The sequence below is a fragment of the Silene latifolia genome, unplaced genomic scaffold, assembly GCF_048544455.1.
Source record: "Silene latifolia isolate original U9 population unplaced genomic scaffold, ASM4854445v1 scaffold_20.1, whole genome shotgun sequence".
Lineage (NCBI taxonomy): Eukaryota > Viridiplantae > Streptophyta > Magnoliopsida > Caryophyllales > Caryophyllaceae > Silene > Silene latifolia.
Genome location: NW_027413163.1, coordinates 8969798 through 8991726, shown reverse-complemented (window position 1 = coordinate 8991726; position 21929 = coordinate 8969798). Strand labels below are relative to the sequence as shown.

General features: G+C 38.4%; 2 protein-coding genes across 7 annotated transcripts; one reads left to right on the top strand and one right to left on the bottom strand.

Annotated features, from left to right (window-relative positions):
• The first annotated feature begins 429 nt into the window (after nucleotides 1-429).
• Nucleotides 430-6099, top strand: LOC141638223 (protein SPIRAL1-like 5). Of its 6 annotated transcripts, none has more exons than XM_074447637.1 (5): nucleotides 430-571; nucleotides 1620-1652; nucleotides 1776-1896; nucleotides 4980-5233; nucleotides 5743-6099. In XM_074447637.1, the coding sequence occupies exons 4-5, from the start codon at nucleotides 5003-5005 to the stop codon at nucleotides 5815-5817; spliced, it is 306 nt and encodes a 101-aa protein (XP_074303738.1). In that variant the 5' UTR covers nucleotides 430-571; nucleotides 1620-1652; nucleotides 1776-1896; nucleotides 4980-5002; the 3' UTR covers nucleotides 5818-6099. The 6 variants fall into 6 exon arrangements, with proteins under 6 accessions (XP_074303738.1, XP_074303736.1, XP_074303739.1 ...); XM_074447635.1 differs by having other exon boundaries at nucleotides 1620-1684; XM_074447636.1 differs by having other exon boundaries at nucleotides 431-571; nucleotides 1620-1684; nucleotides 5001-5233.
• Nucleotides 6100-16285: 10186 nt separating this feature from the next.
• LOC141638218 (mitogen-activated protein kinase 4-like) lies at nucleotides 16286-20518 on the bottom strand. Its single transcript, XM_074447631.1, has 6 exons — nucleotides 20213-20518; nucleotides 17898-18027; nucleotides 17611-17748; nucleotides 17181-17513; nucleotides 16831-17014; nucleotides 16286-16744 (listed from the first exon to the last, which is right to left on the bottom strand). Exons 1-6 carry the CDS (start codon nucleotides 20383-20385, stop codon nucleotides 16572-16574), a joined length of 1131 nt encoding a protein of 376 aa, XP_074303732.1. The 5' UTR covers nucleotides 20386-20518; the 3' UTR covers nucleotides 16286-16571.
• Nucleotides 20519-21929: the final 1411 nt, after the last annotated feature.

Below are 21929 nucleotides of genomic sequence, written 5' to 3'. Positions count from 1 at the left end.
ACAAAAATCATTTGGTCCGACCCAAAGTCTGTAGACTCGAAATAACCCGGCTTGAAATTGACCCGACCCAAATGCGAGTCGATTGACCCATTTGCCAGGTCTACCCATGAATCAATCCGAAAGAATCCGACTGAAGAATCAACTAGACATTCAAAACTGACCAAAACCTAACTAACCCGATCCGATACGAAACAAAATCTATTTAAAATCCGAAATAAATCCATCCAAATTTATCTGACTCAAACCCGATCCGATTTAACCCATTTAGCAGGCTCTAACCGCTATTGGAGAGTCCCAGCCTACTTTCATCACCCAAAGCCCAAATATGAAACAGTTAGTTTTGCTGAAAACGGGTCGAAATAAATGACGGATAATGTCACACACAAAACGGAGAGGGGGCAAGCTCATTTCCTTCCTTGTATGCCCAAATTTGGTCTCGGAAGGACAATTTTTTGCAGCCATACTCCCAGGAAAAAGTTTTTAAAAAAATGAGAAGCTGCGGAAGTAGCGGAATACTGGCGGGTTGATAGGCTGAAGCACAGGATACGTCGTCGTTTTGGATTGATTCAACGTAATCACGTTCACATTTCTTCGTCTTCTTCCCGTGTTTATTGCTTCTGTTTTGCGATTGTTCAAATTTTTAATTAACTCTGTTTATATGCTCGTAACGCAATTTCAAATTGATTCAAGTTGAAGAGATTTTCGTTTAGAGTTGATTGTACAAAGCAAACGAGTAATACCGTAATTTGAGTGTTTTAAACTGGATGCTGTACCAGAATTGGACTTGAATACTTGATTATACATAGTATGTCGTCGTAGTAAACGAGGTTTGTGTATAACCGTCTTACAAAAGTAAGTTTTCCCTGAATATATGATCTTTATCGTATGGTTATTAGCCGGCGTAATTCATTTAGGTTTTGTTTTGATAGAGTAATTTAGAGGGAAATAGTTTTACTTTGTTGGATTTGAATTGCATAATAGGCTAATAAGGGATTAGGAGCGAAAAGGAGTGGAGGCCGAGAGACGGGGAGGGATTTGAATTGCATAATAGCCTAATAGGGGATTAGGAGCGAAAAGGAGTGGAGGCCGAGAGACGGGGAGGGATTTGGATTGCATAATAGCCTAATAGGGGATTAGGAGCGAAAAGGAGGAGAGGCCGAGAGAAGGGGAGGGAAGTATTCAAAATCCCTTGTTAGGTAATTAAAGCGAATAAGAAGGGAATAGATAGGGAGGGAAATAGATCCTGCTTCCCCCTCCCTGCATATTGTAATGGTGAATACTCGATTTAGACAAGCTTTTAGCAGTAAAAAAAGTGACTAGACCTTTTTAATGATACTGAACTTGATTACTTGAATACTTACTGTTTACAAACAGTACTTATTCAAGGTTTTTGAAGGAGATTGGTGGTATATGATGGCAGGGAGACGGTGGAAAGAGGAGGCGATGGAGAAACTATTTGCCCATTTAAGATTAATGCATTACTCTACCGGCAACTATTAATCTTTCATTCTCATTTTCACCTCTCATCATAACTTTTATTTATTTTCTTATTATTTCCAACTCTATTATCATATTCAAGCAATCCTTTATTTTCTTTACCCTTGGCATCTATTACTCAGGTTATGATTAATACCATTTCAAGCGAGTTCGAGGTAATGGAGATTAGGTCTAAGGGCTTGTGAAGGTGACCACAAGACCCCATTCGCCTTTCTTGTTTTTGAATTCCTGTACAAAATGAAAGCCATGAGTCTAATGTAGTCAAATTACTTGTGCAGTTCTTTTAGTTCCATAGTTTGTTCTTCAGTAGTCTGGACAACGACTAGCGTTTGATCGGATGGACGAAGAACAATGAAAATGCTCTGGTACATAGTACTGCAAACTTTGCAACATCAGCGGGTAACTTCTCGGTTTAACCTTCCTTATAATGTTCTTTTTTTTTTTCTGATTCATTAAGACATTAATGTTGCTTATCCCTTTTGTTAATTATGTGTGATCCTAATTTTCTGATGTAGATTGGAGACCTAGGTTAGAATCCTGTTTATTTTGAGTAAGCTTTGCCTTAGTAAACCTGAAAGATTTTTGTGAACAAAGCAAATGCCATTGCCAAAAAACAACTGTTTGTTGTGAAAATGATGTGGCGTCCGAAATGGAGCAAATCAACAAGGGATCTTTAATCATCTAGTAAAGTATTCTGGCTTTTTCAACTCATAGGCCCTCCAAATCATTTGATTGTCTTCACCACATCAAATCTACCCCATAGCAACAGGATTCACATGCCCTAGCTGCCAATTTTGTATATGCTGTATGATTAGGAATCTTTTTGGATGCTAGGGCTAATAAAACCATCTTACCATCTGTTACGGAAAGACCGTATGTGTTCATTATTAAGGCATATTCAAGATGGTTTTATCTATGTTCTGTTGTTACAAACATGGCATTAGGTCTAGGCGGTGACACTGAATTACAACCAAATTAGAAAGGTTTTGAATGTTGATGCGATCTTATTTTGAGATGGTATCTATCAACTGTAAATTTGTTCGCAACAACCGAGATCAGATAACAGTGACCAAATTCGAGATCAAGTCTCAAATAGAATTTTGACACCTAAGTACTCCTGCCAACTTGATCATTGGACCTGCAGTGTACTTGGGCTCACAAGCTGATTTTCCTTTTATGTTGTTTTCTTGTCTGAACTCCTGCCAGAATGAAGATCGGCCCACCTAGCTAACATAAATACCACATACATTTGTGATTTGACCCTCCTTACACCCATCTAGCGAGAGCCCTTGAGGCACTAGGGTAACATCGTTGTTGCTTTAGATAAACAACTCATTGCGGCTTTGTTTCTTGAACTGTGTATCTTAGCTTTTCAACCAAAAACATTTTCGACAAATAGCGACAGTGTAAAACAGACTGGCATGCTCCACCAACACTAAAGGCATATAACTTCAGCTATCAACAATAAGTTGATAGAATGCATGGTGACCTTTCTTGGGTTTCTGAGTGCATTTTTCGGTTCAATTGCAATGCTAATGATACTTTTTAATAACAAGCTAAAGTTTTCCCATGAGTTAAAAAATTAAACTTGGTTAAGGAAAGGCTTTTTTAATACCAACTTGGCCAACCCAAGTAAAAAGTACAGGTGTCCTAGCAAGATTAGTAGACTTGGAGTACAGTAGTGTATCTTTGGCCTACAGGCACCCTTCCAACCGAGCGCTGGATATCATAAAATTGACATGCTGAGTAGATCTACTTTATACAGGCAACAACCCTGGTGGTTAGTGACGGAACCAGAATCTTAAGTTAGAGGACGAAAATATAGGTAGAAAAGTTTAGGGAGATAAACTAATAAACAGGGATTAAACTTTAAAAAGCAATTGAAAATTTTAACGTTAGATTTTAAAGTCTTCATTGTTAAGGTATACAACCGTCCCTACTAGCCTCTCACTCCACCATTGCTATAGTGTCACATTAGGATGATTTAACCCCACTTAATTTTCCCTCTTTGCTTTATTAATTAAATAAATCATCTGTCTTGATCATAAAGCCATTTAATGTTCATTGAGAGTAAAGATTGTGTGATTGTGACTCAATTTGTCCCTCACTTTTTTGAACTTTTCGATTGGTTCTTTTTATTATGGTTTATTATAGTTGATCATGTTTGACATGGAATTATAGCTAGGTTTATTTAGGGGATTTCTTAGTGTCCTTAATACTTATAAACAGTTACCCAGGTCTGGTTGATGTATCAGTATCATGCTGTGACCTATGTTACTCCGACGTTCCATTTTAGTCCCATGCCCGACACAACACGACACGACACTTCGACACTTCATTTTAGACCAAAAAATTGAAAGCTTCATGGAAATAACCTTATTCGACTTTCTAACTCCCGACATTTCAACACTTCATAGATTGTGACCGAATGTGTCAGACTGTAGAATTTCTTATTTTCTTAGCAATTTTATGGTTGATGGTTGATGACTTGTACAGTTGCACATACCTGTTAATGCTGTTATTATCATAATGGTCATTGTAGACGACCTTTCTTAGTCTGATTGCAACATGGTGCTTGTTTTTGTTAACTCTTATCAATTTTATAATTTCTATTTATGAAGGATGCAGATATACACTCTTCTTTTGTTCTTAATGATAATGGATAAAGCAAAATGGTTCATCAAAGTATTGTTTTTCTTTCTATTATAATCTAGTAGTCATTTGATGCAATTCTCGACAACATATTCAATTTGGGGCTTCTGAAAACAGCACGTGTACTGCTAATACAGGCATGCATACGCTACGTTGATCTGATCGACCCTTTCCTTATTCCTCCATTTACGAGAGTCCTTTATCAATGGTAATGTCGCCATTGTTGTATGTTGGAAGTAAAAAACGTCTTAACATGGCTTGTTACTACACAAAAGTCCTAACCCATTATATATGTGGTATCTGATAGTATTATCGTCATATGATTTGTTATTATTGATGCTGTTTTTCTATAGCATACCATATAATATAGTAATATAGAACCGAAGGCTAATAGAATCCACAATTACCGACTTCACGTGTAACAGGCGTTTTTTTGTGCCACAAGAAAATAAGCGTTTCTAAAGGTTATCGTTGGTATTGTGTATAGACTAATGTGCGGTGAAGATGTGAAGTCATTGACCAATGACACATATGAACCAGGTTTAGTACTCGCCGACTTCAAAACCGCTTCATAAATACCATTACACCAAAAACTAACTTATACTCCATACATGATGACTATGAAAGTATGAGTACATCATAAGCTATAGGAAAGTTGGTCCATACGTCAAAAGTCAAAATCAGTTGATAAAAACATGTTCCCCTTTCATTAATTGGTATGGTTGTATATGGGGTCACTGTACCGAGTGGAATGCTGGGGTATGCACTTGAAAAGTTACAGAATACAGTCTATATATAGTAACATGTGTATGCTACCTTATTTGTCATAGTTTCCAAATTTTGTCAAGCAGCCATGAGTAGAGGTGGAAGTTCTGGAGGTGGACAAAGCTCTTTAGACTACCTGTTTAGCTCTCAAGGAGGACAGCCGGTTAAGGAACCTCCTCCGTCGCCCTCCAAAACTATCGATCCACCATATGGTATCGACAAAAGCGAAGATGAGATTGCGACATCTAACCCCAAACAAGAACCCAATATCAACAATTATCATAGAGCAAATGGCCAAAACTCGGGGAATTTCATTACTGTAAGTCTTTATTTCAATTGTTTACGTTTATGTACATCATGGTATTAGATTCGGTGTGAGACTTTAATAGAATTAGTTTGTTCTTAATTAATTACATTCGTTGCCATAATATAATTAAGAACTTATTCCCCTGTCCCAATCATTTGTTTACCTTTTTTTATTCTTTGTAACGTAAGGAGTATTTTAATCAAAGGTAAACAAATAATTGAGACGGAGGGAGTAATTAAAGAACACAGATTTAAGGGAGAGAAGCTTTATTCATATTGAAGAGCACAAATAACAAAATACAGCTAGGTTATGACATAGAGAGTACTCCGTAGTCCGTATATAATAATCTCTAAACAAAGGCGGGAACTAATAAGTCTAAACAGATAATCTTAGCAAGAAATCCAGAATAAACAGGTAGTTCAGTAACAATGTGTTAGCGAGTTTCCGTGCTGGGTTGTTCGAAAAGGGGACTTAACCGATTCAAGTCGTATTCTAACATTTGTTTATTTTAATCTTTGTAGAACCGTCCTTCAACAAAAGTGAAATATGTGCCTGGGGGAAATTCTTCACTTGGGTACTTGTTTGGAGATAAGTGATGCCCTTCTGCATTAAATTATAATCTTTTCAGTAATGTCTAAATTGTATGATCAATCTGAAATTAAGAGGTTGTCTTTTAATTGAATGTACCTTCCTGGTTTTTTTATTTATTCTGCTTGGTTTTCTAGTGTGTGTGTGCCCATGCCCGCGTGTGTGAATCAGATTGTATTCGTAAGAGGAGCTTTAAGCTAATTCTAGGGTTTCACTGTGTGCTGTGTATATGTAATAATGTATGAAGTAATAGTATTTAAAATAAGCTTGAATGTCTGAAAATTTCTGAAGATGAGTTGCCTTCCTGAATTTTTTGGGGTATGTATTATCGACACCTCTTGTGTTGTGTATTTGTTGAGACGGATGTATTCAAGGAGTATGGTAAAATACTGCGAGACAGCAGTTGGTGGATGCAATTCTCGAAAGCAATAGGTATTGCCGCATAACTGGCCACCGGAAACAAAATCAAATCTCCAGGCTTATAGATCTAGTGATTTCCTGCATAATTAGCAGCAAAAATGAGTTCCAATTCTTCTAGCCCTAGTATAGTCTTTCTCTGATATCTGATTCTCTCTCCCAAGAAGTGGAAAGGTAGCAGCTAGTCTTGCTTGTGACGGACAAGCTTGTGACCTCTCACAAAAAGGGAGATGGGACAAGGTGGGGCACCCCCATGTGCTTCCCACTCACCTCTTAATGGGCATTTTGTGAGAGGAAACGGTCTCCGTCACAAGCTTGTGACGGATATCGTCCGTCTTCAATGAGATTTTGTGATCTAACATTGCTTGCCCTTTGATATACATTGTGTGTTGTTTTGGAGCCATTCTTAATATAAAGGTTTTCGATTTCCGAATCCCAAAGGCCTAGATAACTACTAGTAAAGGCTTAATCTAGCTTAATTAATTAAGATATCGAGTTCAAGACGTTGAGTATCTTCTTTTCCGATATGTACTTTTTAAAGGTCAAAAGTTAACGAGTTGCAAAGAAACAAGAGCTAGAGTTTGAATTAGCGTTAAACATCAGGAGGAAGATTTTGTGTTGCCTTTATAGTTCTACTCATCTTCGATTTAAATATAAAAGGAATGGTGCAAAGTGCAAACCAAATAAAACTTTTGTTTATCTAACTCATGCAATTGTGTAAATTCATAACTCTTAGGTTGAAGAATAACCTACATTTGGTTTATCTAACTCAAACCAATTAATTTTTTAAATTATTAACTGATTAGAAGTATATTTTAACCTAAAACAACCATAAACATCTTAGGTTACGCTAACGGGTACTATTCCGTCACAAGCTTACGACGGGCCAGATGTCACCATTTTTTGAGAAAATGTGACCATTTTGTAATAGTACCCTATTAGGCATAATATCAAAGATATTATGCTTGTAAATATTAGCATAATATTAAGTATTATTTTGTATATCTCGTAAATATTTAGCATATCGTAACTAGCTCGTTTTAGGCCTTATTTCTCGGGATTTGGTTAGCTGCCATTCCTATTTTGTAGCCTGTGAATATTGTATAAAAGGGGAACGACGTATGAATGAAAGACACACAAAAACTTTCACAAATTCTTCTATCTGTTCTTCATTTTACTATATGGTATCGTGAGCAAGGTTGTTCTTGCGATTTTTTTCTCTTTTTTTTGATCTTTCACAATGGTTGACGATAAGTCGATTGGTGGTGAAGGGAATAGTACTAGTCACACTGTTAATCCCGTTTATGCTCTCTCGAACCAGGATGGAACGGGGGCACGCATAACACACGTTCAATTAACCGGTCCGAAAACCTATGCTGAGTGGGCAAAGGGCTTTCGTGTCGCGTTAGGGGCCAAGCGAAAGCTTGGATTTATCGATGGCACTCTCAAGCACAAGCCTTCCAATCCGAAAGAACATGAGGATTGGGTGGCTGTTAATTACACAATTATCGCATGGATTTTTAATACGATCGATTTTAGTATTCGTCCGTCGATTTCTTATCGTGAAACTGCTTTTGATCTTTGGGAGGATATTCGAAAGCGTTTCTCGGTGGCAAACGACATCAAGATTTATCAACTTCAAAGCGATCTTGCCGAGTGCAAACAAAAGCCCGGTGAGTCTTTGATGGATTATTTTGGTCGAATGAAATCATTATGGGACGATATCAATGATTATGATGTCTTGCCCGTTTGTGACTGTTGCTCAAATTGCGATTTGCACGGAATTATTCGCAAACGCAGGGAGATAGAGCAGGTACGAGGCTTCCTTATGGGGCTTGATCCGATTTATGCTACGGTTCGATCAAGCATACTCGGGTCTCCTCCGTTGCCAGATATATATGTTGTATATTCTCGGCTTGCTCAGGAAGAAAATATCCGTGCTATTGCCCAGGCTCGAGAGGATTCTGTTTCCTCAATGGCTTGTGCGGTCACTGGTGGAGGCAGGGGACAGCAGGCGAAAACCAAGGGGGCTTTACGTCCTCGTTTCAAATGCACACATTGCAATAAAGACGGTCACACCGTTAGTCGCTGCTGGGAGAAACACGGTGTAACACCCCCTCATACCAAGGTGCCTTACCAGGACCACCCTACCATGAAAGTGTGTTACCATCTCGGTTGCCCGAGGTTAGTACATATCAAAAGCGACTGAACTGAGCACATTTATTAAAGTACTGCAAGGTATAAAGTTTACAACATCCAAATCCAAACACTAATTTAACAAAATACATCTCCAATGTCTGACAATAAAATAAATCAAACTAAGACTCAGACGGTGATGCTATGACTGGTGATGACAATACTCCCATGACTGTCCCTAAGCTCACACTAGCAATACCTGTCAAGCCTGCTCACCATCCCCGAATGGATCACCGCAGATTCCACAAACAACAACGGGGTCAGTATTACTCAAATATTAAGACAAACAAACGAAGTAATCAACTGATCATCACCAATTCCCAATCATCCATTCTCACACAGTAACCGACTACACACCGAAGTGTGTAGCCCTGCCAGATTACCCATCGCAACAGGTAATCCTCGCCGCCAGTGGGTGACCGCAGCCGATCCCCACCTAGTCCAGCTCCTCAACGAGCGACAACAATCCCTGTCCCTTAATGTGCACATCCCCTCCCGTGGCGGGTTCCACGGAGGGCGAACTAGGGTGTGAAGCCACTCCCGCAAGTGACTCCACCACAATCACAATCACATGACATCACAGCCATCTCAATACACTCACACCAACATCGCCACAATAATCTCCATACTCCGATGATCAACAGATAACAATAATCACAACAAACATGTCTTACAAAGAACAGTAAACTGAGTAGGGAAACCATACCTTAGCAATCAACAGTGGAATGAACTCGAACAATCAGAAAGGCTCCTCTACGAAGTCTTCTCATATACCATAATCATATACACAATTACACATTGCACAACCCCCATATTCCCAATTCGGTAAATGTACAAGAACCCTAACGAATACGAATAACATAGAAATAGAACTTACCAACAGTAGGATGAGGAATTATACGCAAGAACTCCGAAGATTTCACACACAACAAAGTTATGGGATGATTAGGGAGTGATTAGGGAGAGATTAAGGTTAACGTAGAAATGATGAAGTTGAAATGATGTTTTAAAAACTGACGCGGGATATAAAAATAATCTTAAACACTCCCTAATCAAACCGTCAAAATAACACTCGCCAGACCGAATACTCGGTCGAGTAAAGTTATACTCGGCCGAGTATCCGCTACTCAGTCGAGTATTCACTATACTCGGCCGAGTATTCATCGGCAGAACCAAAACAACTCACAACAACAGCACTACTCGGCCGAGTAGGCTCTACTCGGTCGAGTAGTCACCAAAGAAAATCCGTAGTATTACACACGGGTTCCCCGTTGGTCATCCGCGGCATGTTCCCAAAACAGGGGAGACATCTTCTTCCACCTTCTCTGCCAAAGCAAATGCAATTTCTGGTGAGCCCACTGTTGTTATTAACATGATCCGTTTAACTGGTAAGCCCTCTTCTACTTGGATAATTGATACGGGTGCTTCCACATATGTTTGTTATGATGAAAAGTTATTTACATCCCGTGTCAATATTGCTCCTATTTCTATTGGCTTACCTACTGGTGCAAGTGTCTCGGCTATGCAAGCCGGGACGGTTCGGCTCAATGATAAATTATTTCTTTACAATGTTTTGCTGGTTCCGTCCTTTACTTGTAACCTCCTGTCTGTCTCTCAGCTTTTGTCCACACAAGACTTGAGTGTCCAATTTACTAAGTCTAAATGTTTGATACAGGACCATGTCTTGACGACGATTGGAGTGGGTAATTCTTCGAATGGGCTTTTCTACCTGACTATGACGGAACCTACTCGTGTAGTCGTGTTAATGTTGTTTCTGGTCAAGATACTGATGAGTTGTGGCATCAACGTTTGGGACATCCGTCTACTCGGGTTATGAAGCACCTTCCTTCTTTTAGTTTACATTCTGATTTTTCGAATTGTGATATTTGTTTTCGAGCCAAACAAACTCGTACTCCTTTTCCGTTGAGTGATAATAAGGCTGATTGTTTATTTGATTTAATTCATTGTGATGTTTGGGGACTGTATCATCCTAATCGTGCTTGTGATTCCCGGTTTTTTCTTTCTATTGTGGATGATTTTTCCCATTGTGTTTGGGTTTATTTAATGAGGACTAAGGACAAAGTACCTACTCTTATGCGTAATTTTTTTTCGCTAATTGCCCGACAATTTAAAGGCTATGTGAAAATTGTTAGGAGTGATAACGGGACGGAATTTCGAGGTCTTCTTCCTTATTTTCGAGAGCATGGTATTATTTTTCAGACTTCAATGGTTAAAACACCCCAACAAAATGCCCGAGTCGAAATAAAACATCAGCACATCTTGAATGTAGCTCGCGCCCTCCGTTTTCAAAGTTCTTTGCCTATTGATTTTTGGGGTGAATGTGTGCTCACAACGGCTCATTTAATTAATCGAACCCCTTCTCGAATTGTGCTCAATAAGACACCCTATGAATTAGTTTTTGGCAAACTCCCTGACATGAGTTTAATGCGTGTGTTCGGGTGTTTATGCTATGCTAAGAATATTTATGCCCGTGACAAATTTGATTCCCGCAGTCGTCGTTGTATTTTTCTTGGGTATCCTTTTGGCAAAAAAGGTTGGCACTTATATGATCTTGAGACGGGAGATTATTTCCAATCCCGTGATGTTCGTTTTATAGAAAATCAATTCCCCTTTGCTTCTCCTGAGCTTAGCTAGGAAAACAGTCCTGACGACCCTTTTGCGGAACCGGATGGTGGCTCGTTGTTTATTGCCGAGGAGGGACCTGTTTTAAATATGGGGGAAGGGACTTATAACACCCCCATACTCCAAGTGCCTTACCAGGACCACTCAGGTATAAGGATACTACCATCTCGGTTACCCGAGGCAATGATAATCATAAGACAATAAGGAAACGTACTTTATTAAATAAGTTTAAGTGATTACATAACAAAACCAATCTGCAAAGCAAAATACAACGATCTCGAACTATAAACCACTTTGAATGGAACTGTCTTAACAAACACGGAGGAAGACTAAAGACTCGATATGTGATGACTCCATCCCCACTAGATCCCACGCGTATCCAAGATATACACACAAAATCAGCTCACCACCCCGAATGGATCACCACATTTTTAAAATATTTAAACGGGGTCGAGACTAATCACACAATTCAATATATCAACAATAAGATAAACAGACAGCTTAACCGTCACACACACACAACCACACCAACACCAACAATCTCAATCACCGATCGTCCACCGGACCACCGCCTGATGGGGGACCGCAGCCGTACCCACCAAATCCCCGCTCCTCATAATGAGCGATAACCCTGTCCATTAATGTGCACATCCCTTTCCGTGGCGGGTTCCACGAAAGGCGAAACTAGGGCGTGAAGCCACTCCCGCAAGTGACCTCACTCGGTAGAGGACACGCCTCGAGAACCATAGACAACAATCACAATCACAATCACAACCGTCACAATACAATTACTATATCAAACAATCAATCTCAACACATCAACAATCATCCCATTATGGGACTAATACTGAGTAGGAAATCCTACCTGGAACAGCAACACAATCAGACGGTCTCAACAGCTGTATTAAAATTCCTCTTATACGAATCCTCTTCCTAGCATATAATCACATAATCACTAATTACACAAAACTACCACAAATCCCCAATTCCCAAAATTAGGGTTTAACGAAATTTAATTAAATATAACAAATTCGATACATAGATCTTACCCTCGACGCAAGGATCACAAAGATGCAAAGAACGATGAAATCCGACACCTCTAGCTCCGGGATTTGCTAATGATGCGATGACAGACAAACTACGTAACTCCTTTTCTCCTCACTTAGGTTTTAGAAAAGATAAAAGAAACTAAGAAAAGTGACGGACAACCTTTTATACTTATCTCGCATCATTTAACAAAACCCGACAAAACATCCCCCGTAAACCGGCTACTCGATCGAGTAGCTGAGGTACTCGATCGAGTGCCCCCTTACTCGATCGAGGATCAAGGTTACTCGATCGAGTACCCAACAGGTCAGAAACTACTTTTAAAACGCAACACACCCTTACTCGACAGAGTAAGGCCTACTCGATAGAGTACCCAGAGACTCATAAAACCGTAGTATTACAGGACTGGTAACCCACGGGTTGAAGCCGAAACCGCCTCAAACCAGTCGGAGCAGGGTCCTCGGTAGGGGGGGGGGGTGGGAAGTCCAATTCGACACATGACATTGTTCACTCCCTTGTCACTAGTTCGTCCCTTGATAACCAGTCGGACCCGCCGTCGAGTGAACAACCGAATACTTCTCCTGAAAGTTCTCTTAATGCAGAGGGTAATGGGAGTACTTCCACCGCAAATATTGATAATTCTAGCATGAATGGTTCGGGTACTGATGACAGCGACGAAATGGGTAAAGGGAAGAGAATAAAATTTGACAACTCTCGTCATAAAGATTTTATAAGCTGGGACAAGTTACAGAAACACATTAACACTACTTTGGTTCCGTCAAGCCCGTCACCCACTACCAAGCGTGTCACAGGTACTTCTTATCCCATAGCTAATTATATTACTTGTACGAATTTTTCGATTGCCCATCAAAAGTTTATTGCAGCTATCTCCAATGATACGGAACCCACTTCTTTTAAAGAAGCTATTCGAAATCCGAAATGGAAACAAGCCATGGAGGAAGAAATCGCTGCTCTTGAGGCTAATAATACGTGGTCTATTGTGGATTCGCCGTCACATAAGACCGCTATTGGATGTATGTGAGTTTATAAAATCAAGCGACAGTCGGATGGGACGATTGAGCGATATAAAGCTCGATTGGTTGTGTTTGGAAATCATCAGCAGGAAGGCATTGATTTTGCCGAAACATTTGCACCCACGGTAAAGATGGTAACGGTTCGTACATTTCTTACAGTTGTAGCCATCAATAATTGGGAGCTCAATCAAATGGATGTTCAAAATGCTTTCCTTCACGGGGATTTGGAAGAGGAAGTGTACATGCGACTTCCACCTGGTTTCAGTCATGGTTTGCAAGGAAAAGTATGCCGTCTTCATAAGTCCTTATATGGTCTTCGACAATCACCTCGATGCTGGTATGCTAAACTCGCCACTGCTTTATGTGATTATGGTTTTTCATATAGTCCTTGTGATCATTCTTTATTTGTTTATCGCAAGGATGATATTTTTATCAATATTCTCGTTTATGTTGACGACTTGGTTATTGCTGGGAATAACGGTGTTGCTATTCAACATTTTAAAACTTATTTAAGCCAATGCTTTCGTATGAAAGACTTGGGAAAGCTGAAATATTTCTTGGGTCTTGAGGTGGCTCGTAATTCCAGAGGCATTTTTTTGTGTCAACGCAAGTATACTCTTGATTTATTTACTGAAACTGGCCTTCTTGGTTCTAAATAAACCTGCTTCCGTTCCCATGGAAGAAAAACATGAGCTTGCTTTACAAGTGGAACCATTATTTTCTGAACCCACGAAGTATCGTCGTTTAGTTGGCAGGCTTATTTTTCTCACTCTTACTCGTCCTGAGATTACCTATGCCGTTCATATTCTTTCTCAATTCATGCAATCTCCGTCTCAAACACATTGGGACGCCGTTATTCGTGTGGTACGATATCTGAAAGGAAATCCGGGGCAAGGTATTTTGCTACGAGCCGATACGTCTATGACACTCGAAGCTTATTGCGATGCTGACTATGATAGTTGCCCTATTACTCGTCGCTCTGTGTCTGCCTATTTTGTTTTTCTTGGTGGTTCCCCGATTTCTTGGAAGACAAAGAAACAAGCCACTGTGTCTCGATAATCCGCCGAGTCTGAGTATCGTGTCATGGCCTCTGCAACTTATGAAATTCTTTGGCTTAAGGGATTGCTTCGAAGCTTGGGTTTTGAACATTCTTCCACTGTACCTCTCCATTGTGATAACCAAGCCGCTATTCATATCTCCAATAATCTTGTGTTCCATGAGCGTACGAAACATATCGAGGTTGATTGTCATTTTGTTCGTGACGAGATTATTCGGAAAACCATTGCACCATCTTATGTTACGACTTCAACTCAGCTTGCGGATATCCTTACCAAAGCTCTCGGACGTTCTCAGTTTCACCGATTGTTGGGCAAGTTGGGCATTGCCAATTCTCATGCTCCAACTTGAGGTGGGTATTAGGCATAATATCAAAGATATTATGCTTGTAAATATTAGCATAATATTAAGTATTATTTTGTATATCTCGTAAATATTTAGCATATCGTAACTAGCTTGTTTTAGGCCTTATTTCTCGGGATTTGGTTAGCTGCCATTCCTATTTTGTAGCCTGTGAATATTGTATAAAAGGGGAACGACGTATGAATGAAAGACACACAAAAACTTTCACAAATTCTTCTATCTGTACTATATACCCATTTTTATGTGTGGTTACATTTTATCATAAAGTGGTCACATTTGGCCCGTCACAAATTGTGACCGTCACAAGAGAGACCTATTGGGTTACGCTAAAACAACCCAAAAGCATCTTCAAATAGAAAATTTTCTTACATTCCGAAGAACAACATTTTCTAGAATTTTCTGATTCAATCCTTGATCCAATGTTCGTTTTTCTTGTTAAATGTTTTGTGTTTTGAGCCTGCCGTCGGTTATTTCTTCAGTGTTCCTGTCGTCATGATTCTCCTTCCACGGTGCAGCACCTCGGAACTGATCGTCTATCTAGTTCTCCTTTTCCGTGCATGCAACTAGGGTGGTGATCCCCCCATTTCCCCCCATCATCCTAGGCTCCACGGTTGGTCTGTTGAAGCTACTATGGGTCTGATCGGTTGTCAGGGAGGTGATCCCCCCACTTCCCCCACCTCCCTTGGGTTCGCGGTCGGACTGTGTTGTAGTCCGTTGTTAGTTTTTTATGGGTCTGATTGTCCGACTTGGCGTTCCCCTCTCCCTCGCCCCCTCCCCCGCTAATCGGATTGTTGTCTGTGTCCTGTTGGGTTTTGGAGTCGGTCGGTCTCCTGTTTCGGTGCTTGCATGTGTGTTGTCGGGTTGTTTTCCGTGTGTCATGGATCGTCCGAGGGTCTCCTTTGCTGGCTCTTTTTAAGTTTTTTGTTGTCTGGTCTTTTATTGGATCAAGGGTCTCGGTCGGAGTTATTCTATTCGGGCTTTTCGTTGTCACTTTACTGGGTGTTTTGTAGTGTTTTGGGAGCTGATTTTCATGAGCAGTTGTATAAGGACCTATCATTCTCTGTTGTTTCTTGTTCGGTTTTACATTGTAGTACTTGAGTATGGCTTTAATAGCCATATTACTGTAATGTAAGACTTTTGCGTATTTACAAAAAAAAAAAAAAAAAAAACATTTAAGAACTTCAAATTTTCTGAACTTTATTTTATTTGATTTTCTTTATGCAAAAATTAAAGTAAAAGTCTTCAATGATAATCATAGTCAGTGCTACCGCGGTTTTGTCTTATGTTCTTTGATCTCATTGTTAGATCTTAAACTTTGTTTTTTCAGTTCATTTGTGATTAGAACATCACTTTGAAAACGGAGTACTTTCGAGTCTTAAGCACAATCAGGGGTTTATGTAGTCGGAATAGGTTACTTAAACAAACCAATAAGATAAATATTCAAAATCATTGTATTGCTTGTTGTTCTTAATTTGCATCTTATTTCAGCTGCAATCTCTATTATTGTCTAACCTTCACAATTTTATTACAAGTAACAAAAATTGTCAATTCTGTATTGTTGTCTTACTGCAAAATCGAATAAGCCACAGTCTGTTAAACTGTTATCTCAAATCTGTTGGTTCACTTGGTTGTTCTTGTTTAACACGAACACTCTGCAGTCAATATGTGAAATCTTGTAGAAGAAGTAGCAGCATGAGAAAATTGAATAATGCAAAGCACAGATCAACAAGTGTACAGGTTTATATAAATATATAAATTATACAGAGTAAAACGGTATGGCACAAATTATACAAAATAGAAGAAAATAACTCATTGTAAATATTCTATATGTAGAGATCATGGTTATTACATAACCCAAAATCCTAGCTATATAATTCCCATTTCACTTATTCTCCTATTTCGTTCAACGAACAATAACCCAAGTTAAATACATGATCCAACTTCATTTGACCAATCTGGAATCTGGAATGAATTATCAAGCAAAGCAATTTGTCGGGTCATTCCACTTAATGAGACGGGTCTGGGTTGAACTTGACCGATTCCTTCCAAATAAGCTCTTTGACAATCTCTTCGGTCAAGGATGACTGCTCGAAATCTACAAGGAAAGGTGTCGGGCAGGCAGGCTCATCGTTGATGTCATGGAGAGAAGATAAGTAGGGGTGGCAAAGAGCCTCGTCCACTGTAAATTGAGTTTCATTTCATACAAAGAGGATTAATCAACAGACGAATGCATAATCCAAGTTAACCAGTGAACATATTTCGTACCTGTTATACGTTTGTTGGGATCAAAGAGTAGCATCTTTTCAAGTAAATCAGTGGCATCTGGGGTCATGTTAGGAAACCTTGCCGAGAATTGCTGTTTCGGGTACTTTGGGAGTTGTTTGACATACCTCCTGGCATGGTTACTTCTCAGGAATCCTAAGCTGGTTTCATCTGGTGAACCTATTAGCTTTTGTACCCAACATAAAATCTCTGTCAGACTCTTTACCGAAACAAGTTCAATACAAATTCCCAAACCAGACCGTCTCACACACACACACTATTTTACGGTTTTACCCAATAATCCAACCCTCACCAAACTAACCGTGGAAGAAGCTAAGCCTAGGGATTCATACCTCAGTGATAAGCCTGAGCTGGTGAACATAATCTTTGCCCGGGAAGAGGGGCTCTCTTGTCATCATTTCACCAAAAATACAGCCAACTGACCAAACATCAATAGCAGCAGTGTATTCAGAGCAGTTCAGGAGCAATTCAGGGGCTCGATACCAGCGAGTTACAACATATTCAGTCATGAAATCGGTTTCAGTGGTGGTCCGAGCCAAGCCAAAGTCTCCAATCTTGAGATCACAGTTTGCATTTAGCAGCAAATTGCTAGGCTTTAGATCACGGTGCAAGACCTTTGCTGAGTGCACGTACTTTAGTCCCCGTAAAAGCTGATATAAGAAGTACTGCAAGATTCAAAAACATATCATTTTCAAAAGAGTCTCTTAAAAATGGTCTCAAGTTAAAAGGGCAAAATAATCGCATGGATGAGAAATGACAAACCTGACAATGGTCATCAGTTAAAGGTTGGTTAGAGCGGATTATCTGATGAAGATCAGTGTCCATCAATTCATAAACAATGTATACATCATTGAAAGCTTCCTTCTTTGGTGGTCTTATGATATCCTTAATGGCAATAATCTGCAATAAAACCAAGAATAACTGAAAGAATTCTGATATGAATACAATCACTCCAAGAGTCATCTGGACAGCGGAAAGTGCAACGATTGCAGAATAAACAGCAGAATGCAGAAAAAGATGCAGTTATTATATGAAGAAATGAGGCTCACATTTTCATGGTTCATATGGCGAAGAAGTTTGATCTCCCTGAGTGTCCTTTTTGCATCAACGATATTGTCGAATGCATTGCCAATTTTCTTGATAGCTACCTCCTGGTGTGTCTCAGAGTTTACAGCAGCACTGAGTATATAAATTAACACCATTATTCCTTGTTAATAATTTTGATCAAAATGTGCTTAGAAGATACTCCGTATAAAAGGTCAACAATGTTGGGACGAAGGCAGTACTAGCAAAATAGAACCGGAGTCGAGAAAGCAACTAAAAATTCCCAGATCAATACACTGTTACAACAGCCTGACACCCAAATCGACTCTAATCCAACTAAACTTGAACCAATACTACAAGATGCAAAAAATCGACTCTAATCGACCTTATAATTGATTTGGCCTTAATCTTGAGATGTCTCAAATTTATGGAACTTCAAATATTTCATATATTCATAGGAAAGTAAGTGAGTGAACTTTAATTTAACATAAATAGTCAATGTTTCTTCACACAGATATGTCAATATTATTTACGAGTAGTTTAATAACCCAGACGTACTGATCTAAAATAAAATGTAATTCGAATGGAATCGTCCCATTTGATTCTCTTTCCCTTTCTTAAAGCCCCCGAACCAAACGCCCCCTTAATATAAACTAAAATAACTTCTGAAATAAATCTAAATGAACCCAGTTCAAAATGATCTGTTATAAACCTTATGTGATATACGTGTTAGGCAGGTCTAAAAAAAACAAGGTTTTCAATAGACCAAGCAAAACTGACACGAGTCAAATGACTCGACCTCCACTCAAACATAGTATACAAGTTGACCTACAACCCAAATTAAACCGACCTGAATGTCTATTGATGTATACTTATATAACATTCAGAAGTCAGAAGTAACCTTATAGGCAGCCCATTTCATTCATGTTAGTTTGTAACTGAACGGTCCAATAAACAAAATGTAAGGCAGCCTACTGAATGAAAAAACAAACTCACTAAATAAACAATACTACAGTTAAGAGTCGAGACCGTCTTACTCGACAATTGTCTTAGTTTATAAATTTTCAATTTTTTCATTGTGCATGGCACAAGTAAATCAGCAAGTCTTATTGAAGACGGACATATCTGTCATAAGCTGAAGACGGGTCAAGTAATACCCAAGTGGCTAGATAAGACAAAAGCAAATTGCCTAGGAAGTAGCATTCTGCTTTTGTCTTATTTACCCACTTGGGTATTACTTGATCCGTCTTCAGCTTGTGACGGATATGTCCGTCTTCAATGAGAATTTGTGCAAGCAGAGGCGTATCTACGGGGGGTGCAGTGGGTGCGGCTGCATCCCCCATTATTTTAGAAACATATAGCTATTAGTTTCATATTATTTCATTCTGATTGTTGTGTCTCAATGGTTGGAGTCTTACCTTGCTGCCCAAACGTCAGGGGTTCGACTCCTCATAACACCATTTAACTTTTTAATAAATTAATATCCAATTTTGTGATCATGTAATGCATTAATATCCATTTAACTTTTTAATAAATTAATATCCAATTTTGTGATCATGTAATGCATTAAGTACAGTCAATATGCATTAACCATATTTTTCATCTTTGGCTACTAGTCTACGAGTCATAAAAGTGGAATTAATGCAACAAAATGATATTTTGACATATCATAAATTTAATGTATTAGAGATGCAAATGAAGATTTTTATGTTATACTCATAATTTTATTAGCGTTCTTTAAATACTCCTTTATCTATAAGACTTCAATAGAAATAATATTTTAATATATACTATTATTTTTAAGCAAAATAAGGTCCGGTCATTTTATTTCAAGTCGATCAATCCGCTGCTCCTATGTGGTTAATGAGAAAACTCATCGATATAAGTATAAGTACAACTCCACCTATTATATGATTTGGCTTTAAATTTTTCGGGTCAGTTGTAAAAAAAATGTCTCTTCTAAACCGAGTATATAAATTTTATTCTAGTTAATAGAGAAAAATGACTCTTCTAAACCAAGTGATTCAGTTTCAAATTTTATATGCGTATACACTCTCTCGTTATCGGAACCTAAAAACCGCTACTAACTCGATATTTTGTTTGTTAGATTTTTGCATCCCCTGTCTACAATTTCTAGATACGCCACTGTGTGCAAGTAAATACCCTACTAGTCCCTAGCTCCGCCACTGGATGTTATGGATATCTTTCCAATATGGCCTTGTTGCCTTATGGGTTAGATTGAGTCGGGTAAATTTTGACAGGTCTATAAGTAAATACCCCGCAATCCAAAAGAAAGAAAGAAAGAAATAGGAGGAAATACCAGACGAGGCCAGAAGCACCGCGACCAATGGGGCGAATAGGAGGGGCATATTTGGAAGAAACCTCAAATAAACTGCCGTGCACATTGTATTGCACGTATCTTCCTCCATGTGTTAACACTCCTTTTATTTTCTCTCCATCTCCCGTTGAATGCAATGCCTCAAAACAATCCATTTTTTTTTCTGTCTTTTTTTGTATGCAATGAATCTTTTAAAATGTTTGATTTTGTTAGATTGATAATATGGGTTTGTCAAGTATCTAAAGAGCTAATGATATGGGAAGTTGTTTTTTCTTTTGATATTTGGTTGTGAAAACTGTGATTTTTGCAACTAGAAAATAATAAAGGAAACACAGGTTAAGCGCCTCTTTGCCCTTTTAAATTTTCTCATTTTGAGAAGCAAAATTTAGAAACAAAGAGCTGTCTTCTTTTTTGGAATTTCCGTGAACTCAAAAATCGACTGCTTTTCACGGGCTTTTGTGCCACGCGTTTAGCTTTTTTCTCTCCGTGTTACTCAAAAATCTAAATCTAGGCCTTAGTTCAAGATGATTAGCTCTTTTGCATACAAGTTTTCTGAAATAACTCGTTTTTATATTTTTTTTAATTACTCCCCTTTAAAATGCATTTTTCTCAAAAATTATTTCAAAACTTCAAATTAGTTGACTTATTCCATCTGTTTTTATGCTTATTATCAATTGTTATAGCTTTCAAAGTATAAATTGGCTAAGCCAGAAACGCTGTAAGTGCAGAAATAAACGGAATAAGTGACTTAAGTTGAAGTTTGGAGTAAATTTTGACAAAAATGCATCTTAAGGGAATAATTTTTTAAAAAAAATTATAAAAGGGAGTTATTTTAGAAAACTGATATGTAAAACAGAGTATTGTTAACTGACTCTTAAGATTAAAATAGGGTAAATACACACCACTTGCATAAATAAGACAAGTTTTTTGTTTATGTTTTATCTATAAAAGTGGTACTTATTTGACCCGTTTTAAACTTAAAAAAAATATTATCCATCTTAAATGAGAATTTGGGCTAGCCTTTTAGGAGATCCTATTCTTTGAAGGGTATCAAAATTGATCATTTTGGTTGTGGAGGAACTAAGATTGGCCATAGTTAGATTAGTTGGATAGGTGCATCTACGTAGTAAGCGAGTTAATTGAATTGGGTGGCGGCCAGGTTTATTAAGATTGTGTCATTTTTGGGTTGAATCGAGTCGTTTTGGTTATTTCGTGTTTAAGTCATTTTCGCATATGTTTTATTTATTTATTTAGAGATAATAATAAACGTTGTTTAGCATTAAACATTTGGGTTGAATTAGATGGGGTTGATGCACTTTGAGTTGCAGATCAAATTCAAGTCTTCTATTCAAGTGTGGCATGTGTATGGGCCGAGTCATTCAAAACGGACAGATTTAGGCGTATCGATCAATTTTGATTGGGTTCATGTACGTCACATTTATAAAAATTTTCGTTATTTGTCGATCCCTTTATTACGTTTAAATTGTTTTACTTTTTAAAATATATACTCCGTATGAAGGAATTTTTGAAAAGTATGCAATATAAAAATAGATGATGAAGAGAGTATTTGTTGTTTAGATAAATTTTGGTATAAAATATTGGGAACATGTTTTTTTTTTCCATTTAAAATTAGGTCATTTTTGGGACTAGTTTAAAATGGGTTATATAGGTCTGATTGGGTCAATTGCATGTCAAATAG

Bases quoted from the DNA above. Each gene is read 5' to 3' on its own strand.
- LOC141638223 (XM_074447638.1), top strand. From the start codon at position 5,003: ATGAGTAGAGGTGGAAGTTCTGGAGGTGGACAAAGCTCTTTAGACTAC. The intron at 5,234-5,742 runs GTAAGTCTTTAT...TAATCTTTGTAG, and splicing joins ACTCGGGGAATTTCATTACT to AACCGTCCTTCAACAAAAGT.
- LOC141638218 (XM_074447631.1), bottom strand. From the start codon at position 20,385: ATGGATTGTTTTGAGGCATTGCATTCAACGGGAGATGGAGAGAAAATA. The intron at 18,028-20,212 runs GTATTTCCTCCT...TTATATACTCAG, and splicing joins GGTGCTTCTGGCCTCGTCTG to TGCTGCTGTAAACTCTGAGA. The intron at 17,015-17,180 runs GTATGAATCCCT...TGGGTACAAAAG, and splicing joins AGCTCAGGCTTATCACTGAG to CTAATAGGTTCACCAGATGA.